Raw genomic sequence first — 19,872 nt, 5'->3', positions numbered from 1 at the left:
AAAATTTAATTTATTTGTGAAAATTAAACACTGAAATAAGAGATAAAATATTGGAGATGTTGAATAGTCACTAACATCGTGGGAATACATATAAAAGGAAAAAAAAGAATGCACCAGGGGAAATAGAATACAGGAGAAATCTGAGGGATTACAAATACCATTTAAAAATTTATGAAGATTTTGAAGTCTAGAGCAGTTATTATGTCTCAACCATTAAAATTTTTTTTTATAGCTTTGATACTTGAAAATGAACCATTTGGAAAGAGAGGAGATTTTCTTTCCACAGGACTAGGCTAGGTAAGTAAGCAGACTTGGAAGCCTTAAGATGTTAGTAAGAAAAATAAAGTGGTTATCCATCTACTTGTTTTCTGTCCCATGCCCCAAAAGATTCATTTTAGAAGTATTTTTGGGTGTAGCACTGTCTAAAACCAAATGAAATTATGCAGGATTATTTTCCAGATGTTTTGAAGGTGCACAATTCTTTTAAAGCACTGAATCTCAAAGTGTGATCCCTGTACCAATAGCATGGCATCACCTGGGAACTAATTAGAAATATTAGTTCTCAAGCATCACCTCCAAAGTACTTAATCATAAATTCTTGGAGAGGTCCCACCAATCTAAAAGACACCAATATGGTGATTACCAGGGAGAAGGGAATTGAGGAGAGGTAGGATGGTGTAAATGGGGGATAAATGGTGATGGAAGGAGGCTTGACTTGACGTGGTGAACACACACTACAATATACAGACAATGTATGATAGAATTGTACACCTGAAACCTATATAATTTTATTAACCAATGTTACCCCAATAAATTCAATAAAAAAGGAAAACAAGATAACATTTTCTCCTCAAACATCCTTAATAAATGTAGCTAAGAACTTAGAAGTTATGCTTGTCTAATAAGTCTTCAGAATCCTAAAGAAGTAAAGCTAAAGACTGGATGCTAAGAAAAAGGACAAATAAAGAAAAAAAAAACTGGAGTGACACAATAGAAAAGCTGAAAGAGCCTACCATAAGGGTAACAGGCAAGGGCAGCAGCTTATGAGAGGTACTGTAGCAGCAGCAACAACAGCATCATACTTGTCATCATCCATCATCATCATCATCATCATCATCATCATCATCATCATCATCTATTGGCTGAGAACACATGAGCTCCAGACACCGAGCTATGGACTTACATAGATCATCCAATTTAATCCTTACAATATATTCAGAGGATTTAAAATTTTAACTTTACCTGTATTTTACATATGACAAAACTAAGCCTTAGAGAGATTAAATGGTTTACCCCCATATTTATTTAAGTAGGAAGAAGGAAAGTTGAGATTCAAACTAGGCAGCGTGAATGAAAAGCCTACTTTTAAACTGCTATTCTTTAGTGATATGTCATAGCATCATGGATGTCCTCAAAGGGTTGGCAGAGAAAAATAATACAGTAGCCTATATAATAAAAAGCTAATATGCAAATCAACCAAACAGCAGAATGACCAGTCACTATGGCATGCACTGACCACCAGGGGGAAGACACTCAATGCAGGAGCTGCCCCCTGATGGTCAGTGCACTCCCACAAGGGGAGTGTCGCTCAGCCAGAAGCCAGGGTCATGGCTGCAGCAGTGGTGGTGGGAGCCTCTCCTGCCTACGTGTCAGCTCTAAGGATGTCTGATTGTGGGGAGCGGGCCTAAGCTGTCAGTTGGACATCCCTGAGGGCTCCCAGACTGCAAGAGGGCTCAGGCCGGGCTGAGGCACCCCACCGAGTGTATGTATTTCATGCACTAGGCCTCTAGTTTACTTAATAATCAGTTAAGTTGAAGGTAAACAAGTTTGAAAAATGATCGATGTTTCTCTCTCATCGATGTTTCTAACTCTCTCTATCTCTCTCCCTTCCTCTCTGTAAAAAAAAAAATCAATAAAATACATTTAAAAAAAAAAGAATATTTGAAGTGGTAGAAACATGTAAAGTTGAAGCAGGGATTAGGAAGCAGCATGGATAGTGTATAGGGATGGAATACCTCACATAATCACCAAGTTGAGTGTCCTAGGGAGAAGAGGTTCAGTCATCTTGTGCTAAAGATCAACAGCTATATAAATGTCCAAAAAAATCACCTTTTATGACACAGGCTCAAGGAAGAGACAATCCTTTCTTCATTCCCTTATAAGCACAGGCTTTGTTGATAATTTTCTCTTTCAAAGAAATATGGTTAAGACTAAAATTCAATAACATGTTGAGTCAGATATGGGTTTAAAACCCTGTTCTCAGCCAACAGGGAGCCTTTAGCAAGCTCCTAATTATCCCTGAACTTTAAGTTTTTGCATACCTACACTAATAAAAGAGAAATATGCAAATTGGTGTCACTCTGCTACGCCCACTAGCCAATCAGAGCGACTATACAAATTAACCCAACAAAGATGGTGGTTAATTTTCATATGCAGGCCTGAAGCAAAGACAAGGCTCCAGCTGGAGTGAAGACTGAAGACTGAAGACTGAAGAGGCTTGGCTTCTCCGCTGCAGCTGGACCAAAGGCCTGGGTCCTGGGTGCCGAAGGAAAACCAGTGCCAGCAGGCAGGGGAAGGAAGGCCTATTGCAAGAATCTTCTTGCAACAGGCTTCTAGTTTATAATAAGGTTATAATCCTATATAATAAAAGGGTAAAATGCAAATTGACCCTAATGGAGGAACTATCAGAAACAACTGGTTACTATAATGTGCGCTGACCACCAGGGAACAGATTTTCAACGCAGGAGCTGCCCCCTGGTGGTCAGTGCACTTCCACAGGGGGAGCGCTGCTCAGCCAGAAGCCAGCTCATAGCTGGCCAATGCAGCTGTGGTGGCAGGAGCCTCTCCTGCCTCCATGGCGGCCCTAAGGATGTCTGACTATAAGCTTATGCCCGCTCCCCATGGACATCCCCCGAGGGCACCCAGGCTGACAGAGGGATGCCTGACTGCCATCTTAGGCCCCATCCCCCAGGGGAGCAGGCCTAAGCTGGCAGGTGGATATCCCTCCAGGGATCCCAGAGTGTGAAAGTGCACAGGCTGGGCTGAGGGACCCCTTCCCCAACCCCTGCACTGAGTGCACAAATATTTATGCACCGGGTCGCTAGTAATATTATAATTAAATGAAACAAGGAATATATGGTACTTGGCACTTAGTAGGTTCATCTCCTTCCTTTAATATTAAGTTAAATTTAAGTTAATTTCACATGTGCTGACATGGCATGGAGGCGTGTGCAGTATAATCTAATCTAGTTCTAGCTCTAACCCTCTGGGTTAAAAAGTGAATAGTTGAATCAGAAATAAAGGAAAGATCATTGAACATTTGGCACTAAGAGCTCAGACTTAAATATAAATGTGGTAGTTCTAGAAGTAATAATAAAAATTTTCTCTTTTTAGTTTTGGGTTCCATTTTTTTTTCTTTGTTTTAAATCTTTATTGTTTAAAGTATTACATATATCCCCTTTCCCCCCCTATTTATCTCTTCTACCCCTCCACACACTCCACCCTAGGCCTTCACCACCCTATTGTTTGTGTCCATGGGTTATGTATATATGCAGACGAGTTCTTTGGTTGATCTCTTCCCACCCACTCACCCCTGCCTTCTCTCTGAGATTCAACAGTCTATTTCATGTTTCTATGTCTCTGGATCTATTTTGTTTATCAAACTCTGAGTTATTTCACTTAGCATAATAAAAATTTTCATTCTAGTAGAAAGTGCTTCAGCCCTAGCTGGTTTTGCTCAGTGAATAGAGCATCGGCCTGTGCACTGAAGGGTCCCGGGTTCGATTCTGGTCAAGAGCACATGCCAGGTTGAAGGCTCAATCTCCGGGGGGTGGGGGAGGGGTGTGCAGGAATCAATTTTTGAATCCTAGATTTAAATCTCCAGAGGAGAAAACTTGATCAGCTCAGCTTGGTTCATGTGTCTACAACCTCGCCAAACACCTCTCTGAAATAAATTTTAAAAATATATATTTAGTAGAAAGTGCTTCAGATTTGATTCTAGGTTGGTTTGGCTCCAAGCTACTCCTGAATTCTCTGTGTGATCTTGAACAAGTAACCTACATTTAATGAACTTCTGTTTCCTTATTTACAAACCAAGTGATATAATTAGATTGTCCAATTTTATTCAGTATAAGGCAATATAAAATTTCTAGTGTGGCCTCTAGTGGCTTTCCAATGACATTAAAAGTACAGATATTCATACCTGTAAAGGTATTGATATTGATTGTGTAGCAATCTATACTAATAAAAGGGTAACATGCAAATTGGTCAGGATGCACTCATAGTAACAACCGAACAGCAGGCTGTGTGGGGCGAGCAGGCTGACAGGGAGTTTAGGAAGGGACGACCAAATGACTGAACAGCAGGCTGTGTGGGGTGACCAGGCCGACAGGGGGAGGGCAGTGAGGGGCAACCAAGCCAGCAGGGGGGGCAGTTGGGGGTGACCAGGCCAGTAGGGGGTCAGTTGGGGGTTACCAGGCTGGCAGAGGGGGGCAGTGAGGGCGACCAGGTCAACAGGGGTGGGCAGTTGGGAGCGACCAGGATGGCAGGTGAGCAGTTAGGAGCCAGTGGTCCCGGATTGTGAAAGGGATGTCCGACTTCCGGTTTAGGCCCGATCCCCAGGACCAGGCCTAAATCAGCAGTCGGATATCCTCTGAGGGGTCCCAGATTGGAGAGGGTGCAGGCTGGGCTGAGGGGACCACCCCCATGCACGAATTTCATGCACCGGGCATCTAGTCTTATAATGGACCTTATATAAACTAGTTACCTCCCCTCTGTCTGCTATTCAACGCGGTAGAACTTTGGTTTGAGGTATGCATGTGCATGCGTGCGTGCATATGTGTGTGTGTGTGTGTGTGTGTGTCTGTGTGCATGTGTCATAGAGGGAGAGTGTGTTTATGAGGGAAACGGTAAATTTACATATTTACAATTCTGTAGTTATATTTAAAAATTTTTAATGGGCTGCCTGAGATCCAAGCCCTGGTGTCTCTTATTATTGTACCTCAAGTACTTTCTATTAAACTAAATGGAAAGTATTATCTGCTTTGATTGTGAAAGGAACTTTGCAAGTCAGTAGACATGCCGTTTAAAAGCAATAAAATGAAGCTGTCAGCCATTGCAAATGGACCAAGATGGAGGTCACATGACTAAACCACCCCTGTACCATGCAGCCTCTGATGTATTTTACTCCAGTTTCAACCTATTAATCAGAGTAGTTAGAAGAGCAATAATTTAAATGCTGCAGTAATCAATTCCATACACATTAATAGAAGCTACAGTCAAACTTTGCCACACCACTGACTGCATTGGAATCTTGACAGGAGCCCTGAGGGCCATGCCTAATTTGCATTAAATTTACATAAAATTGTAAATCAAGAATACATGAACACAGCCCTGATATTTGTTAGTGTTTAGATCTTGTTAGATAGATTGAAATTGCTGGTGGTTTGACTTCGCTTGCAATAAAATTGTGCAGCTGATCAGCTTTGTTCTCATTCTGCAGTTCTGGAGAACAGGACCCTAGAGAGCTATAGTTTGGGAGCATGTGTATGCCATTTAGGGTTTTTGTCCTATAAAACCTTGACTCAGATGTGTCCTTGGAAATCCCAATCTAGAAGCAGATTTTCCCCAATTACTTTGCAGATCCTTGTCACTGGATTTGCTCGTAAATAACTTGCCATTAGATGGAGACACAAACTACCTAGAAAGCTGGCCAACGGAGAGGATGTCAAGGCCTCTGGAAACTTTTATTTTTCCAAACAACATTTGCTACCATGAAAACAGATAGTTAGGGATATTATTTAGGCTGGGGACAGGTAAAATCAAACCTTCAGCAACGTTTGAAGTGCTCAACAGCATGAAAAAGTGGATTTCACATGGTTCTAAGCATGTGTGTGTTCTTGTGTTCCTGTTTCATCTTTTTCCAATGGCTGTAGCCTTTGCTGTGTATTTTCACACTGAGGGCTAGGAGAAAAGATTCTCACCAAGGGTACTGGCTCATAGTGGCAAGACTCAACTCTATATTCTCCTTAGTCTTCTCATTTAAAAAAAAAAAAACAGATATGTAAGTGCCATAATACATTTAAAAGTCTTCCTTTTTTATTTTTAGAAAGTATTATGCAAGTATTTTGTATATCATGATTATTCAGAGACCCCCACCTCACCTATCCTATCATTTTCTTACCTTGCACGATCAAGTAAACTTGGGAGGTCTTGGGCTCATGCTGTGTCTGAACCGAGCAAGTGTAGGAACCCTCATCATAGACATCCACCTTCTGGATTCGAAGACTGTATTCCAGAGAATGGCGTTTCTCCAGCTCCACCCGGGGGTCCAGAGACCACTTGTCATGCCCAGCAAAAATGATGCCAGAACGGTTCAGCCAGGCCACTTTTGAGTTCTTGTCTTCTACAATGCACCTGGCAGAGCAGAATAACAACATTAGAGCTTTAGCCATGCCTGCATCTGCATTCATTCTTCACATGATTAGACTCAACAAGACCAGTCAAGAAAAATATTTAATGTGGGATGAACCATTGCCATGTTCTTTCTTAGAGTCTTAAATATCATCACTAGTTCTTCTTGAAGATCTAATTACCATTCGATGGATAGATATCATTACATTAGACTCAATTCAGCAATAAACAATCCGAGTATGAGTAATGCAGGCAAAGTTAAATGGGTATTGATTTCCCACTGGATTATCTTCTTATCTAGGAAAAGGTCATTCACACAGAACTCCATCTGTTTAAGTAATTCTGAGAATCAGATGGTTGATAATGTGGCACATTTCCCCAGTTTTGAATTGTACTTATTCTTTCATAGCTATTTTCTTGTGTGATGGTATATTTAAGTTATGCCCCACCATGGTAGGAATTAGACCAGATTTCAGAGTTTGCATCTGATCTGTATGAGTTTGGAATGCCTACTCCCAGGAGTGAGGCATGTGTGAGCAAGTCCAAGTAGGTAGATAGGTTTGGGGTCAAGGTCATCAGAGTTAACTAGCATCATCTTGCCTAAGTATGGTTCCAGCTGCTGAGGGCAGCAGGTTGTAGCTGGCAAGACAGCTTGCTACCAGCATTTCTGAGCCCATTAGTACGAATTCAATCTTCTGTGGGAGATGAAGAAACCAATTTTACAGTTTCTATTTCAAGGATGATGAAAGAAAAATGTTTATTTAAATTATTATTTTAGAAACCTAAAAGTCTCTCCCTGAAACTTGAAAGAAAAGGGCAAAGAACACAGACCACTGAAGAAGGGGAAAATACTTTACATGATACAGTTTTTTCAATTATATCAAGAACCTGGAAATGAAAAAAAACACACACACACACACACACACAAAAAAAAAAAAAAACAAGCAAAAAGTTTTCTCTGTTTCACTTTGGCAAGATTTATGTGTACCCCATAGGAAGCTTGTCCCAGACATTCTTACAGCTGCAGAGCCAGCTGCTCAGCACTCTGGGGCTTGAGGGATGAACGGAAGGAGCCAGGAATATGACAGCAAAACAACCAAAACACCATATTCCCTTATATTTTCCAAACTATGTCAAACCCAGGTTTCCTCTCAGGTCATAACAGCCAGGCATAGAGATTCCACACAGGAAATTGATGTCCTGCCCACAGGCTGTCCACAGTAGGGATACAGAGGCTGATTTGTATCTTTCATAAGGAGAAAGGCTGAGTCTTTTAAAAATTCCTATTGTGCAGAAGATCTCCTTACCCCACTAATTTTTGTTGAATTATGTATTTTATTTAGCATGATTATCTTATTTAATTAGTTGTGTGCCTTGATATGCAGGTCTTTCTTTTCTTCTCAATCTATTTATTTTCCTAAAGACAGGCAAATGAAGGTATCATTTAGTATCTCCATTACTCAATATGTGTTTCTCTACCATACAGATATTACTGGGATTAATTAGATACATTTGATAATTAACACTTCTGCAAGAGGGAGTGCAGAGCTAACTTCATGGATACTTGCTGGTTCTTTCCAGACTCAATTTTACTTTTTCTCTTCTTTCCTTTTATGGCATCATTTCTCTGTCCTTGTTGATGTTTGTGGCACGTCTCAACTTAGAATCATTTTTTAATTAATTAACAAGCTGTTTGCTACCTTCTAGATCATAAATGAAGTTGTTCATGCAGAGTTACTGTGTTTTTTACTTTTGACTGAGAAGAATGGAAATGTACCTCTATAAATGTGTTTTAAATTTTCTATCACATTTCTCCTACTTTTCTCATCTACACAGCTCAACACAGAAGCAAGCAGATATCATAGAGATGGACTTTGAATGCTGTTTAGGCCAGCACATGGTCCTAATATGTTCATTTTGGATAAAAATATACCATATAATGCATTATACACAAAATTGGTCCATCAGTCAAATAAAGACTGAGATTTTGCCTAATTCATTAAGGTATCTCCCAAAACTAATCTGGTGTAAAACAGTAAAATTTGGCAAATGCCTGTCATTTGAATTAACAGAATCACAATGTAGACACAAGACTTATAGGTACAAAAATAGGTTTACCGTTGTGAGTACCAGAAACACAGAGTTTATTCTTGCATTATTACTTATTAATTATTGTACTATTTTCCAGACAAACAACTGTAAACTTACTTTTGTCCCACCCTATATATTCCACTCCACCCTGACCCCAACCTGAGCTCTATAGCATCCACAAATGAATTGGGTGAATTTTCTTATCAGCACAAGATAGAGTATCTAAATCAGGTCTTTAGGGTCCTTTGGATATTTTAGCAATTTTTGTCCATGGAAAAGTTGAAATTACGATACATATAATTACTCCAAATTATTCTCTGAGAGGAGACAGATCTATCTTACCTAAAGGACTAATTGACTATTTCAGCAAAATTGCCAGACCCATAAAAATGCATCTTCTTGAAACAATATATTATATGGAAATTTTGCTATGACAATCTACATAACATCTTATTTTTACATTGTGTTTCATTCATGTTTAATTTTTTAATTTATCTTTTACATTGAAATAAGTGAAAGGTGTATTAGAATTCAAACATTTAAACATACATTCACTCTTTTTTACTAATTAAATATAAATAGCCAATTCCAAGCACCAGAACACAATGTAGTATTTCTTAAAAGAAAGCCACTTTTCCAGATATTTAAGGGTTTTTTTCTTTTAATAATCAATAGTTCCAAAGTAAAATGCATTGACTATAAACTAGAAAATCATCTTTCTAAAATTGACTTAAACTTTCATACTGAAAAATAAGCAAATGAATGTGTTTATTTCAATTTCAGAACTAATTAATTTTAGAATCTTGATATAAGGTAGCAACTTTTTAAACCATAAGAAGTGGATGTAAGAAAAAATATGGTAAGACTCAACATAATAGTCTCAGTTTGTAGACTTTGTTTGTTAAATAAAAATAACCAGTAACACAGGGTAGGCACAGAATGCACGGCTATTCGGAAATGAGAAAATGCTGATTAATTCAAACCCAGGTTCCCAGCATGCACTGACTGCCTGATAAGCATCATGAGCTTGCATCAGGAGATGAGTTGGCTCAATTGTGCATTTGGCATACCTGTAGAGCAAATGAAAATTCTCATGCTATGCCATCATGATACAGTAATAATATATTATCCTGCACTCGATGCTGCTCTAGTGCCAGACAATCTACTTCAAAACTGGGTACCTAGCCCGGCTTGCGTAGCTCAGTGGTTGAGGGTTGAGCATCAACCTATAAGCCAGGAGGTCATGGTTCGATTTTTGGTCAGGGCACACGCCTGAGTTGTGGGCTGGATCCCCAGGAGGAGTCATGCAGGAGGCAGCTGATCAATGATTTTCTCTCATCATTGATGTTCTATCTCTCTCTCCCTCTCCCTTCCTCTATGAAATCAATAAAAATATATTTTAAAAACAAAAACAACAACAACAAAAAACAACCACTGGGTAACTAATGACTTTATCTTCAAAATCATCCTTCACTAAATCAGGAAAAGTGTAAAGAGATATATTTTAAAATATGTCAATGCTATGTGTAGTTCGGATTTAATAGAATGTTTCTTCCAGAAGCTCAAAATGTTGCAACTCATTCCAGGATTTAGAAAGAACAGCACCCAAAAGAGAGCAGGTACTGCTGCCAAGAGGAGAGGGACAAAGGCCATCCCTCCACTCTAGGTGGGAGTTCTGGCAGGCGGCTGAAGACAGGGGCATAGCACAGAATGCCACCTCTCCAGGAAATCTTCTCTCATCAGGATCCCACCCTTTTACTTGGCTTTTTCTTATGACCTTATTATAATCCACATTATATTAGGTTATTTGTACTAATCTTTCCTTATGAAATTATTAATGACAGTGAGCCTCTTGGAATTCACCTATGTAGCCCTAACAGTGCCTAGCAGCATAAACCCATCATGTACACCAAACATGTCAAACTTGCAGCCTGCAGGCCGCATGCCTTGTTTATTTGGCCCATGTTAGCCTTTGAGTTTGACATGCTTGATGTACACAGTAAGTTCTCACTGAAATGTGGAATAAATAAACTGAATTTAATAAAGTAAATTGTTATTAAGTCAATTTTCAAATATTTGTTAACTAGAGGCCCAGTACACACAATTTGTGCACGAGTGTGTGTGTGGGGGGGTCCCCACATCCCAGCCTTCACCCTCTCCAATCCAGGACCCCTCAGGTCATGTCTGACTACACCAGCCTGGTCACCCCTAACAACCCACCACTGCCATCCAGGTCACCCCCAACTGCCCCCTTCCTGCTGGCTTGGTCGCTCCTAATTGTCCCACCACTGGCCTGGTCACCCCTAACTGCACCCCCCTGCTGACTTGGTCACTCCCACTGACCCCCTGCTGGCCTGGTTGCCCCTCATGCCCCCTCCCCACTGGCCTGGTTGCCCCATGCAGCCTGCTCTTCAGTCGTTTGGTTATCCCTCACTAATCCCCCTGCTGGCCTGGTCACCCACACAGCCTGCTGTTCAGTCGTTTGGTCGTCCCTCACTACCCCTCCCCCCCGTTGGCCTGGTCGTAGGCAGCCATCTTGTGAGGGTGTAAGGGTTAATTTGCATATTGCCTCTTTATTATATAGGATTATCTAATAGGCACAGAATAGATGGATAACTATTTTAAGTTTTCTTAATAAATAAATAAAATGATCAGATACAAAGGGGGCATTTAAAGAGAATTACTGAGTGTGGTATTAAAATTAAAGCAAAAGAGAAAAAATGCACTGACTCCAATATGATAGAAAATCACCCCTGGGAATTAAATAATCTATATTGTATGTGAAAAACAACAAAAAGAAGCATAAAGCACTAGATGAACATTTAGTGGATGGCCCATTTTAACCTCAAAAGCAAAAATATCAGGTGGGTTACTTATCATAACTATGAATCAATAATATTATAAAAACCAGCTTAAAAAATAACCAGAAAGGCAAGCAAACAAACTTCTATCTTCCCTGTTCAGTATATCTAAGTTCATAAAACTGTCACAAAATATCAATACACCCATAAAAATCTCAAGCTCTGGATCTCCATGAACATTTTACACCAAGTATATTATGTACCTTACACAAACAGGTACACTAATAATTCCACTTTTAGTGTATAAGTCTGGGGATTATGTTTCCAAAACAATGAATCTAATTGAAAGCAGAAATGAAATGCTAAATTCCCCTTGTACCAATTATTGATTGCTCAATAGCATATTTACTGACAGTATATCCATGATGTAAGTGATACACATCTACTAGATATTAAGCCTGTTCATTGCTACTAGAAACATCTTCATTTTTTAACAAGCATTATTGGTTACCAAGAACATAGCGATTTATAATTTATCCAAACTTAAACTTTCTACTATTTCTCAAGAGTACATAATAACATTGATAACAAATAAATTACATTTTATTTAAGCTCTCAATAGTTATCTACCCTCATAATTTTTTAAATGTAAGGACTGAGGAAAGTGGAACTGGCCGGATAGGGAGATTTGTTTCTTTTTAAAAAAATATATTTTTGTATATTTCAGAGAGGAAGGGAGAGGGAGAGAGAGATAGAAACATCAATGATGAGAGAGAATCATTCATTGGCTGCCTCCTGCACCCCCCACACTGGAGATCTAGCCTGCAATCTGGGTATGTGCCCTTGGTCAGAATTGAACCTGGGACCCATTGGTTTGCAGCCCGATGCTCTATCCACTGAGCCAAACTGGCGAGGGCAAGATTTGTTCTTAAATTAAGAAATAACAGTTAGATGAATGGCTATCAAGTGGGGGCAATTTGTGCTTCCAGATGATATCTGACAATATTGGAGACATTATTGGGTTGTGACAACTGGAGAGGGGAGGTTGCTACTAGCATCTAGTGGGTGGAGACCAAGGATACTGTAAACATCCTACAATGTAAAGGACAACCTCCCCTTTCCCCCAGCCCCACACACAACAAAGACATATTCCATCTAAAATGCTGACAGGGTCAAAGTTGAAAAATCCTGAGTTAGCCTTTGTTTAAATGTCCAGAAACATGGGACAAACAACTACAGAGCAGCACAGTCTTTTCTCACAGGCACATGCTTCTTAATGTACAGAGAACTAAATTGCCACCAAACCCCCTGAATATATAAGTTCATGACATAGTGATGTTCTGGTTATAAGTTTATTTATTATTTGTGATTCTCCCTCTTTTATAAGATGTGGAATAATTCAAGGTGTAGATGGGAAGAAAGTCTTCAAGAATGTGTTGGCCATTTATTTTTATATTGTTTGCTTTGTAACTTTAAGGTACAAACACCCTAGTAAATCAATTAATTACTCTAGAAGGAAATATACTTGTTCTGGGAAGCAATTCCCAGCATTAAAGTATGGAATCAGAAAAAGTTCTAAGCAGAGGATGAAATAAAGCATCATGGAAAGAGCCCAGATTCTCCTGAGTCAGAAGTCTGTAGTCTGACTTTATCATATTATTTTAAGTAAAATGAATTCCAACAACACATATGCAAACATATTTTTAAAAAAATAACAAATCAGTTAAAAAACAAATTTAAGGAATTTTGAATTAATCATTTTAGATCATCTCTGCTTTGTTACCATGTTCTAAGATTAAACTCTGTAGAAAATAAAAGAATTGTGGTGATTCTCTACTTGACCTCAGGCCACCTGTCAAGCCTTGTCTGCAACAAAAAGCTTTGGGCCGAACCGGTTTGGCTCAGTGGATAGAGCGGTGGCCTGTGGACTGAAGGGTCCCAGGTTCGATTCTGGTCAGGGGCATGTACCTTGGTTGTGAGCACATCCCAACTGGGGGGTGTGCAGAAGGCACTGATCAATCTCTCTCATCAATGTTTCTAACTCTCTATCCCTCTCCCTTCTTCTCTGTAAAAAATCAATAAAATATATTTAAAAAAAAGCTTTGGCTCTCTATCTGCCTTGCTCCTGTCTCTTCCTCTTTCCACACTTGACTTCTGGCTTTGAACCCTGCCTGTTCTCTTTGTCTCATCCTCTTGAACCAGAAACAGATCTTAGTTTGATGATGGTATATTTTTCTAGATTCTGAATTTTGGTCCAATTAATACCATGACAGTATCTACAACTAGTATATGGTAGGATCATATCCTCTCACTGTATCTGCTTCACACACATTCACGTACAAGAGCCTGCATGCACGTGTGTTTATACACACACATGAAGTAGTGATGGAAGTTCAAGAGAGGGTTAGAACATGGAGGTAATGAACCACAGGAACCAGATGTGCATGACTCTATCACTGGCCACAATGATTCAGGAATCTGAACAGTGCTGATGGAGTATTATGGTAAAAGACACACTGTTTAGTTCCTGAGGATTATTTTGGTTCTGGCTTTCAGTATATTTCCTAGTGAAACACAGGTAATTCATTTAACCTTTCTGTATCTTAGTTTTTTCACCAGTAAAATGAGGCTAATGATACTTGCCTCAACCTCTTAGAACCACTTTTATGGTAGTTCTATGAATAAAAGGAGATGATGTACATGGAAACATTTCACAAGATGTAAAACAAGTATATATGCTTATGCTCAAATTCTCTTCTGGTAGAGTATTATAGACAAGAAGAAAATATTCATATACAGAAATGATTATAAAAGAAATAGTGATTTCTCTAATCATTCTAAAAGTTTATCTCTTTAGAGAGTATAATGATAACACCTACTGAATGTATTATTACCTAGACTTCTGATAATTATATATTTCCTTAAATTAGTTATTTGTGCATGCCATATTGACAAAATACCCTCTCTGTGATTGGGTACTACTTATGAGAATAGTGTATGACCTATAAGAGCAAGAAAGAACCCATAGTGGTAAACAGTATAGCCAAGTCAGGCTGTGCGAGCCCTGGAACAATGGAAAGGCCTCCCTAAATATGCTTTTTGTCTCTTAATATCACTAGGTAGCCCCATGCTCAATCATATATGCATTTTTACATATATAGATATATGATATATACATTGCTGTATTTTCACGTTCAATTTCTTGAAGATGCATAAACATATATTCCATGCAGATTGTATAGGTGAGGTGAAGGGTAAGACTAGGAGGAACAGAACCACCAAATTTCAGTTTTGAACATGCCTGGACAAACGGTCAATTCTAGGACACTCTGTGCTTCACTTGTCATCACATCAACTGTATCATCTCTACATTTACATAGAAGAAATGAAAATAAATAAAAAGGAAGACAGAAATTATAAAAAGAGTGCAGAGTTGAGGCTGAGATCCAGGGAAAACTTGACTTCTATCTCAGTCATAGCTAGAGTTAGGATCAATCTCAGGAACATTTACAAATGCTTGGAAATAGCTTTCCTGAGGTCTTTCCAACTGTCTTGTTCACTTTAGAAAAATAAATCAGCATCTTTTAAATTACATCATAACTCAAGATCCCCATTTTCTTGTCAGTGATGAGGTGGGAAAATCACAGGCTCCATGGTTTTGTAGCTTTGGGCAAGTTACCTAGCAAAGAAGGCAGCATGGTGGGGTGGTAAAGGGTTCAGGCTGAGACAGTTTGGGCTCTGTTTTCTACCTCCATCACATGGTCATTTTATGATCTTGGGACATTTGCTTGACCTCTCTGTGCCTAGGTTTCCTCATCTATAAAATAAAGACTACAACAGTATCTACTTCAATGTTGTAATGTCTAAGTGGATTAATTTTAAACATATAGAGCAGCGCCTAGCCATAAATGGTTCACTATTACTAAAGAGCTTCCCTGTTTTTCCTCAGCAAAACAGGAATAATAATTACCTTATTTTATGATTGTGATTATTAAATGGATTAAATGTAGAGCACCCAGTGAACTTCAAAAAGTCTAATAAATTTTTGTGCTGGTCACTTTTAATAATTTGAGTCATGCATATTCAGTTAGAACACACATAAGGATCTCTCTTTGGGGCAGCCCACAACAGCTGGTCCATGCTGTATTTTGGGATCTGCTGAGATATGCTTGGCCAAATTGGGGTTCCTCCTTGATTAAATGAGGCATACTCTATGCTTTGTGGACCTTCATGTTGCAAGAATATGTTTATTCCTTCTCCTCCTCAATGTGTGAGAGGCAATTACACTCTCTCTGTAGTAGCAAGAAACTATAACCCTTTCCTCTCCTTTGAACTATGGGTTCTCTCCTTACTCCCCACTCAGTGGAGGAGGACAAGAAACAATTTTAAATCTTGCCTTTTTTTATTATTATTCTTGTTATGAGTCACTGTTCTGTGTGAAAAATCTCTTTCATTTACAATGGGGGGGGTTGCCTTGAGTTTTATCTTTGAAAAAGTAAAAATAATCTTGGAATCGTGCCTCAAAATTCTATTTAAACATTTCACTTCCTTTGCAATAAAAAAAACAACTCCATAGCTATTTAAAGAAAATGTTGTTACCTTCTGAGTCATTACAAAGTAAATATAAAAAATATGCTAAGTCCTATAAGGAAAGAAAATATGCTCTATATCATGTAGGGTTTACTCTTTATCTTATTCCAGAAGTAAGGAGAAATCAATTATAATGCACTTAGGATAAGCATTCTTGTTGTATGAGGCATGGTTATAAAGTCAGGATTTTTTCTATAAGTTTCACTTAAAAACCCAACACCTTACTTACTAGTCTTATGATAAACAGCATTATGTAAATTGTTATCATTGGAGCATTTAGATACAATGTGGATCAAATTATGCCCTCTATACATGACAATAGATATAGCATGTATGAAACAACAGAGTTAATATGTAGTAACTAAGTAAATAATAGGTAATCAGATTGTCTATCAGGACTACCTTCAGAAAAGGGCTCTGCAGTCTAGTTTGCCTTCACAGCAAGAGGCAGAGGTAAAAGAAATACAGGCAGATAAATATAAAGAGTAAAAAAGTCTTCAATTTTTAATGTACTTTGTAGAGACAAATGTGAAAGAGGGGACTCTGGTAGCTGCAAATTGAAGGAGCACATATCAAAGAGATCTATCTTAGGCAAAGGAAATGTAGCAGTCCATTCCTCCAGCTGACAAGAAACCAATATATCACTGACAAATGCTTATGAGTCACAAGGACACTTCTCACATGAAGAATTATAATCATAGTAATATTTATGATGTCCATGTTTGCTTTTTCATTACTCGCTTTCCACCTCACCTCACCTCCTATGTTTCTTATACTCAAAGTTATCTTTTCCTCCACTGCTTTCTCCCAAAGGGCATTGGTGTAAGGGGCCTTCACCCGTATGTGACAACCTAGTGTTGTGTTTTTTTCCTTAATTTTCTCCCGATCACTTTATTTCCTCATATAAAGATTCCTTTGAAGATATAGTTCTTGAACAGATCAACAATCAGGTCGTGAGTAGGACTTGGAATCAGATGATAAAATGGAGCTTTGGAAGTTACTGAGAGAATGGGCATGAAGGCCTCAAGAGCTGATGAGTTTGAAGAGAGAGCCCATCTGGGTGCACTCTTGTAAGGAACTCGCATACTCAAACTGGAAATGACACCTTAGATATAATCCATAATTTACATAAAGCACAGACCCTGGTTGGGAGGAGGGGGAGCAATGGAGGTGACAAGGAGTAACTGGTGTCGGGACTTGGGAGAGAGAGAAAGTCAAAGGCCATCATCACCTCTTGTAGTACTACATCCACTACATAATTTAACTCTGAAATTTCACAGCCAGGTTGAATTAAAAAGGGATTTGCATATGCTTTAAGGTGAAGGTCATACTCCATTCTAGGAAGACCCCTATGATTCAAATGTACCATTTCTTTAGTCTGAGAGAATTTGTATTCCACTTCGCCACCCTCTGTGTTTCCTGGGGCACTCTAACTTTGAGATTGTATTACAGGAGAGACATATACTCTCTCAGCACCTCAAATTATGGCTGTTAAATGAATTAAATAAGCAGAGATAGGGAAATAGCTAAATCTAAGGAGAGATTAATAAAGCGTTGTTTTGAACTTGTTCCCCTACTTCTCTGAATTGCTTAGTGAGTAAATAATAGGTAATAAGATAGTCTGCTAGGGCTAGCTTTCAAAAGGGCTCAGACCCAGCTTGTGTGGCTCAGTGGTTGAGCATTGACCTATGAACCTGGAGGTCATGGTTGGATTCCCAGTCAGGGAATGCCCAGATTATGAGCTAGATCCTCAGTAGGGAGTGTGCAGGGGGTAGTCAATCATAGATTCTGTCTCAACATTGATACTTCTATCTTTCTCCCTCTCCCTTTCTCTCTGAAATCAATAAAAATATATTTTGAAAAATAATTAATTAATTAATTAATTAAAAGGGCTTTGGATCTAGTTTGCCTTCATTGTAAAAGGTCAAGACCTCTTGCAGTTAAGACCTTAAAACTAAGACCTTTAATAAGATTCTCTGCCATGAATCTTATTCTTTTATTCAGATACCAATCTATCTCATTCTTGTTTTCCTGTTACCCAAAGTACCTTTTGCAACCTTTTGCTTTGGCAAGCTCCTATAAAAACCGATCTCAGATGTGCCCTCCCTTGTGAAGCACATTCTCCAATTTCCCAAGTTGTTCCCTGCTTGTGTTAGATTTTAATTCTTTGTTTTTCTGCCTCTCATCATTATTTAAGAATGAAGTACAGCCATGTCTTCTCAATATTTGCATCTCTATTGCCTCACAAAGAACCTGGCACATAAAAACACTCAATAACTGATAGATGAATGAACATACTAAGATCTTTCTCATTTCTCATTCTTAAATATGTCTCTTTTCTAATATAATAGTGAAGGTGGAAGAATCTCACAATTCCCAGTGGTTTCACATTGAGGACTAACCACCTTCAACAACATACCCTAATGTCTATGAGTTAATGGAGGGTCTATGCTAAGTCATAACCAATTTTTTCATTAAACATCCTAGTCTATATGGACACTATGGTTATTTGAATAAGACTTGTTCAGTCTTTACTACTGGTAAGTTTGTTCCACATTTCTTTTCTCTAATATTATAAGATGCAATTTCCTCATTCTGAATAACAGTGTCCAAATCAGTAAACATGGCAAAGCGAAACTTCCCAAAAATACAGAATGAGGGAAGGATAAGCATGAAAGAAAATATTTTTAATATTTATAGTTGAGCTTATCTCCATCAGGTGGATAATAACATATTGTTGCTTCTTACGTCTTGTTCTTCTTTTAAAATATATTTTGTTGATTTTTTACAGAGATGAAGGGAGAGGGATAGAGAGTTAGAAACATCGATGAGAGAGAGAAACACCGATCAGCTGCCTCCTGCACACCTCCCACTGGGGATGTGCCCGCAACCAAGGTACATGCCCTTGACTGGAATCGAACCTGGATCTTTCAGTCCGTGGGCCAATGCTCTATCCACTGAGCAAGACCAGCTAGGGGTATTTGTTCTTCTTAAGATAATTTTTTTATTTTGGTTCTATATAGTATTTTTGATGCTGGTTATGAAAACAGTTTGTAACTCATCTTCCTATAAACCATATTTTTTTACCATATTTTCTTAGTATAGTCGTCGACGACTGAAAAAGAACATTTTGTGAAAACGAGTATACACGTTTCTGCCGGGGAAGGGGTTAATTCCTAACCTCATTGGGGTACCATCTCTCCCAGGAATATAACCTAAACCCAGTCAATCTGGAATTCCCTGATCAGTAATAGTGAAGTAATCTACTTGATAGACCTCTTCCAACACCCCCAAAAAGATGAGGCAATCTACAATTTATTTGCCCTTGTCCTTCTTGGCCTATAAAAAACTTTTCATTTTGTAAAGTTTCTAGACGTTGTACCTGATGGGATGCTGCCCAACTCATGAGTAGTTGAATAAAGCAAATTTGATCTTTCTATTTAATCAGTTAAATTTTGTTTCTTTTTTATGTTTTTATTGATTTTATTTTATTATTTATTATTTATTTATTTACTTATTTTTAGAACGAGAGGAAGGGAGAGGGATAGAGAAATAGAAGCATCAATGAGAAACATCATTGATTGGCTGCCCCCTAGTGAGGATCAAGCTTGCAACCCCAGCATGTGCCCTGACCAAGAACTGAACTAGCAATCTATTGGTTCATGGGTCAATGCACAACCACTGAGCCACATCGACTGGGCTGAATTTTATTTCTTAATGGTATATTCTTATATTCAAATATTAAGAATAATGATGTAAATGGCCTTATTCAGAAGTAGAATATTCCATTTCTTTACTGTATCAATCACCACATTTATTCTGTCTTCACACTAGAATATTATGATCTAATAGACATGGGATAAATCATACTTTTATTCATATTTCTGTGTCACTTCTCATTCCATCTTTTTTTTGTCCCAGTCTGTATTGAGAACATGAATCACTTTAAGAAAACTGCTAATTAATATGTCTTTTCCTT

The 19,872-nt window shown here is 38.5% G+C and overlaps 1 protein-coding gene across 2 annotated transcripts in view; it reads right to left on the bottom strand.

Annotated features, from left to right (window-relative positions):
- The window catches only part of LSAMP (limbic system-associated membrane protein), a 640,116-nt gene that overhangs the window by 307,122 nt on the left and 313,122 nt on the right, over nt 1-19,872 (bottom strand). For both annotated transcript variants that reach the window (XM_006773572.2, XM_006773573.2), the window contains exon 2: nt 6,182-6,414. In XM_006773572.2, the coding sequence (XP_006773635.1) occupies nt 6,182-6,414 (233 nt within the window). The remainder of the gene's footprint in view (nt 1-6,181; nt 6,415-19,872) is intronic.

This window comes from Myotis davidii, unplaced genomic scaffold (assembly GCF_000327345.1).
Source record: "Myotis davidii unplaced genomic scaffold, ASM32734v1 scaffold201, whole genome shotgun sequence".
In the NCBI taxonomy this organism is placed as follows: Eukaryota; Metazoa; Chordata; class Mammalia; order Chiroptera; family Vespertilionidae; genus Myotis; species Myotis davidii.
This window is presented reverse-complemented; position numbering and strand designations above follow the sequence as displayed.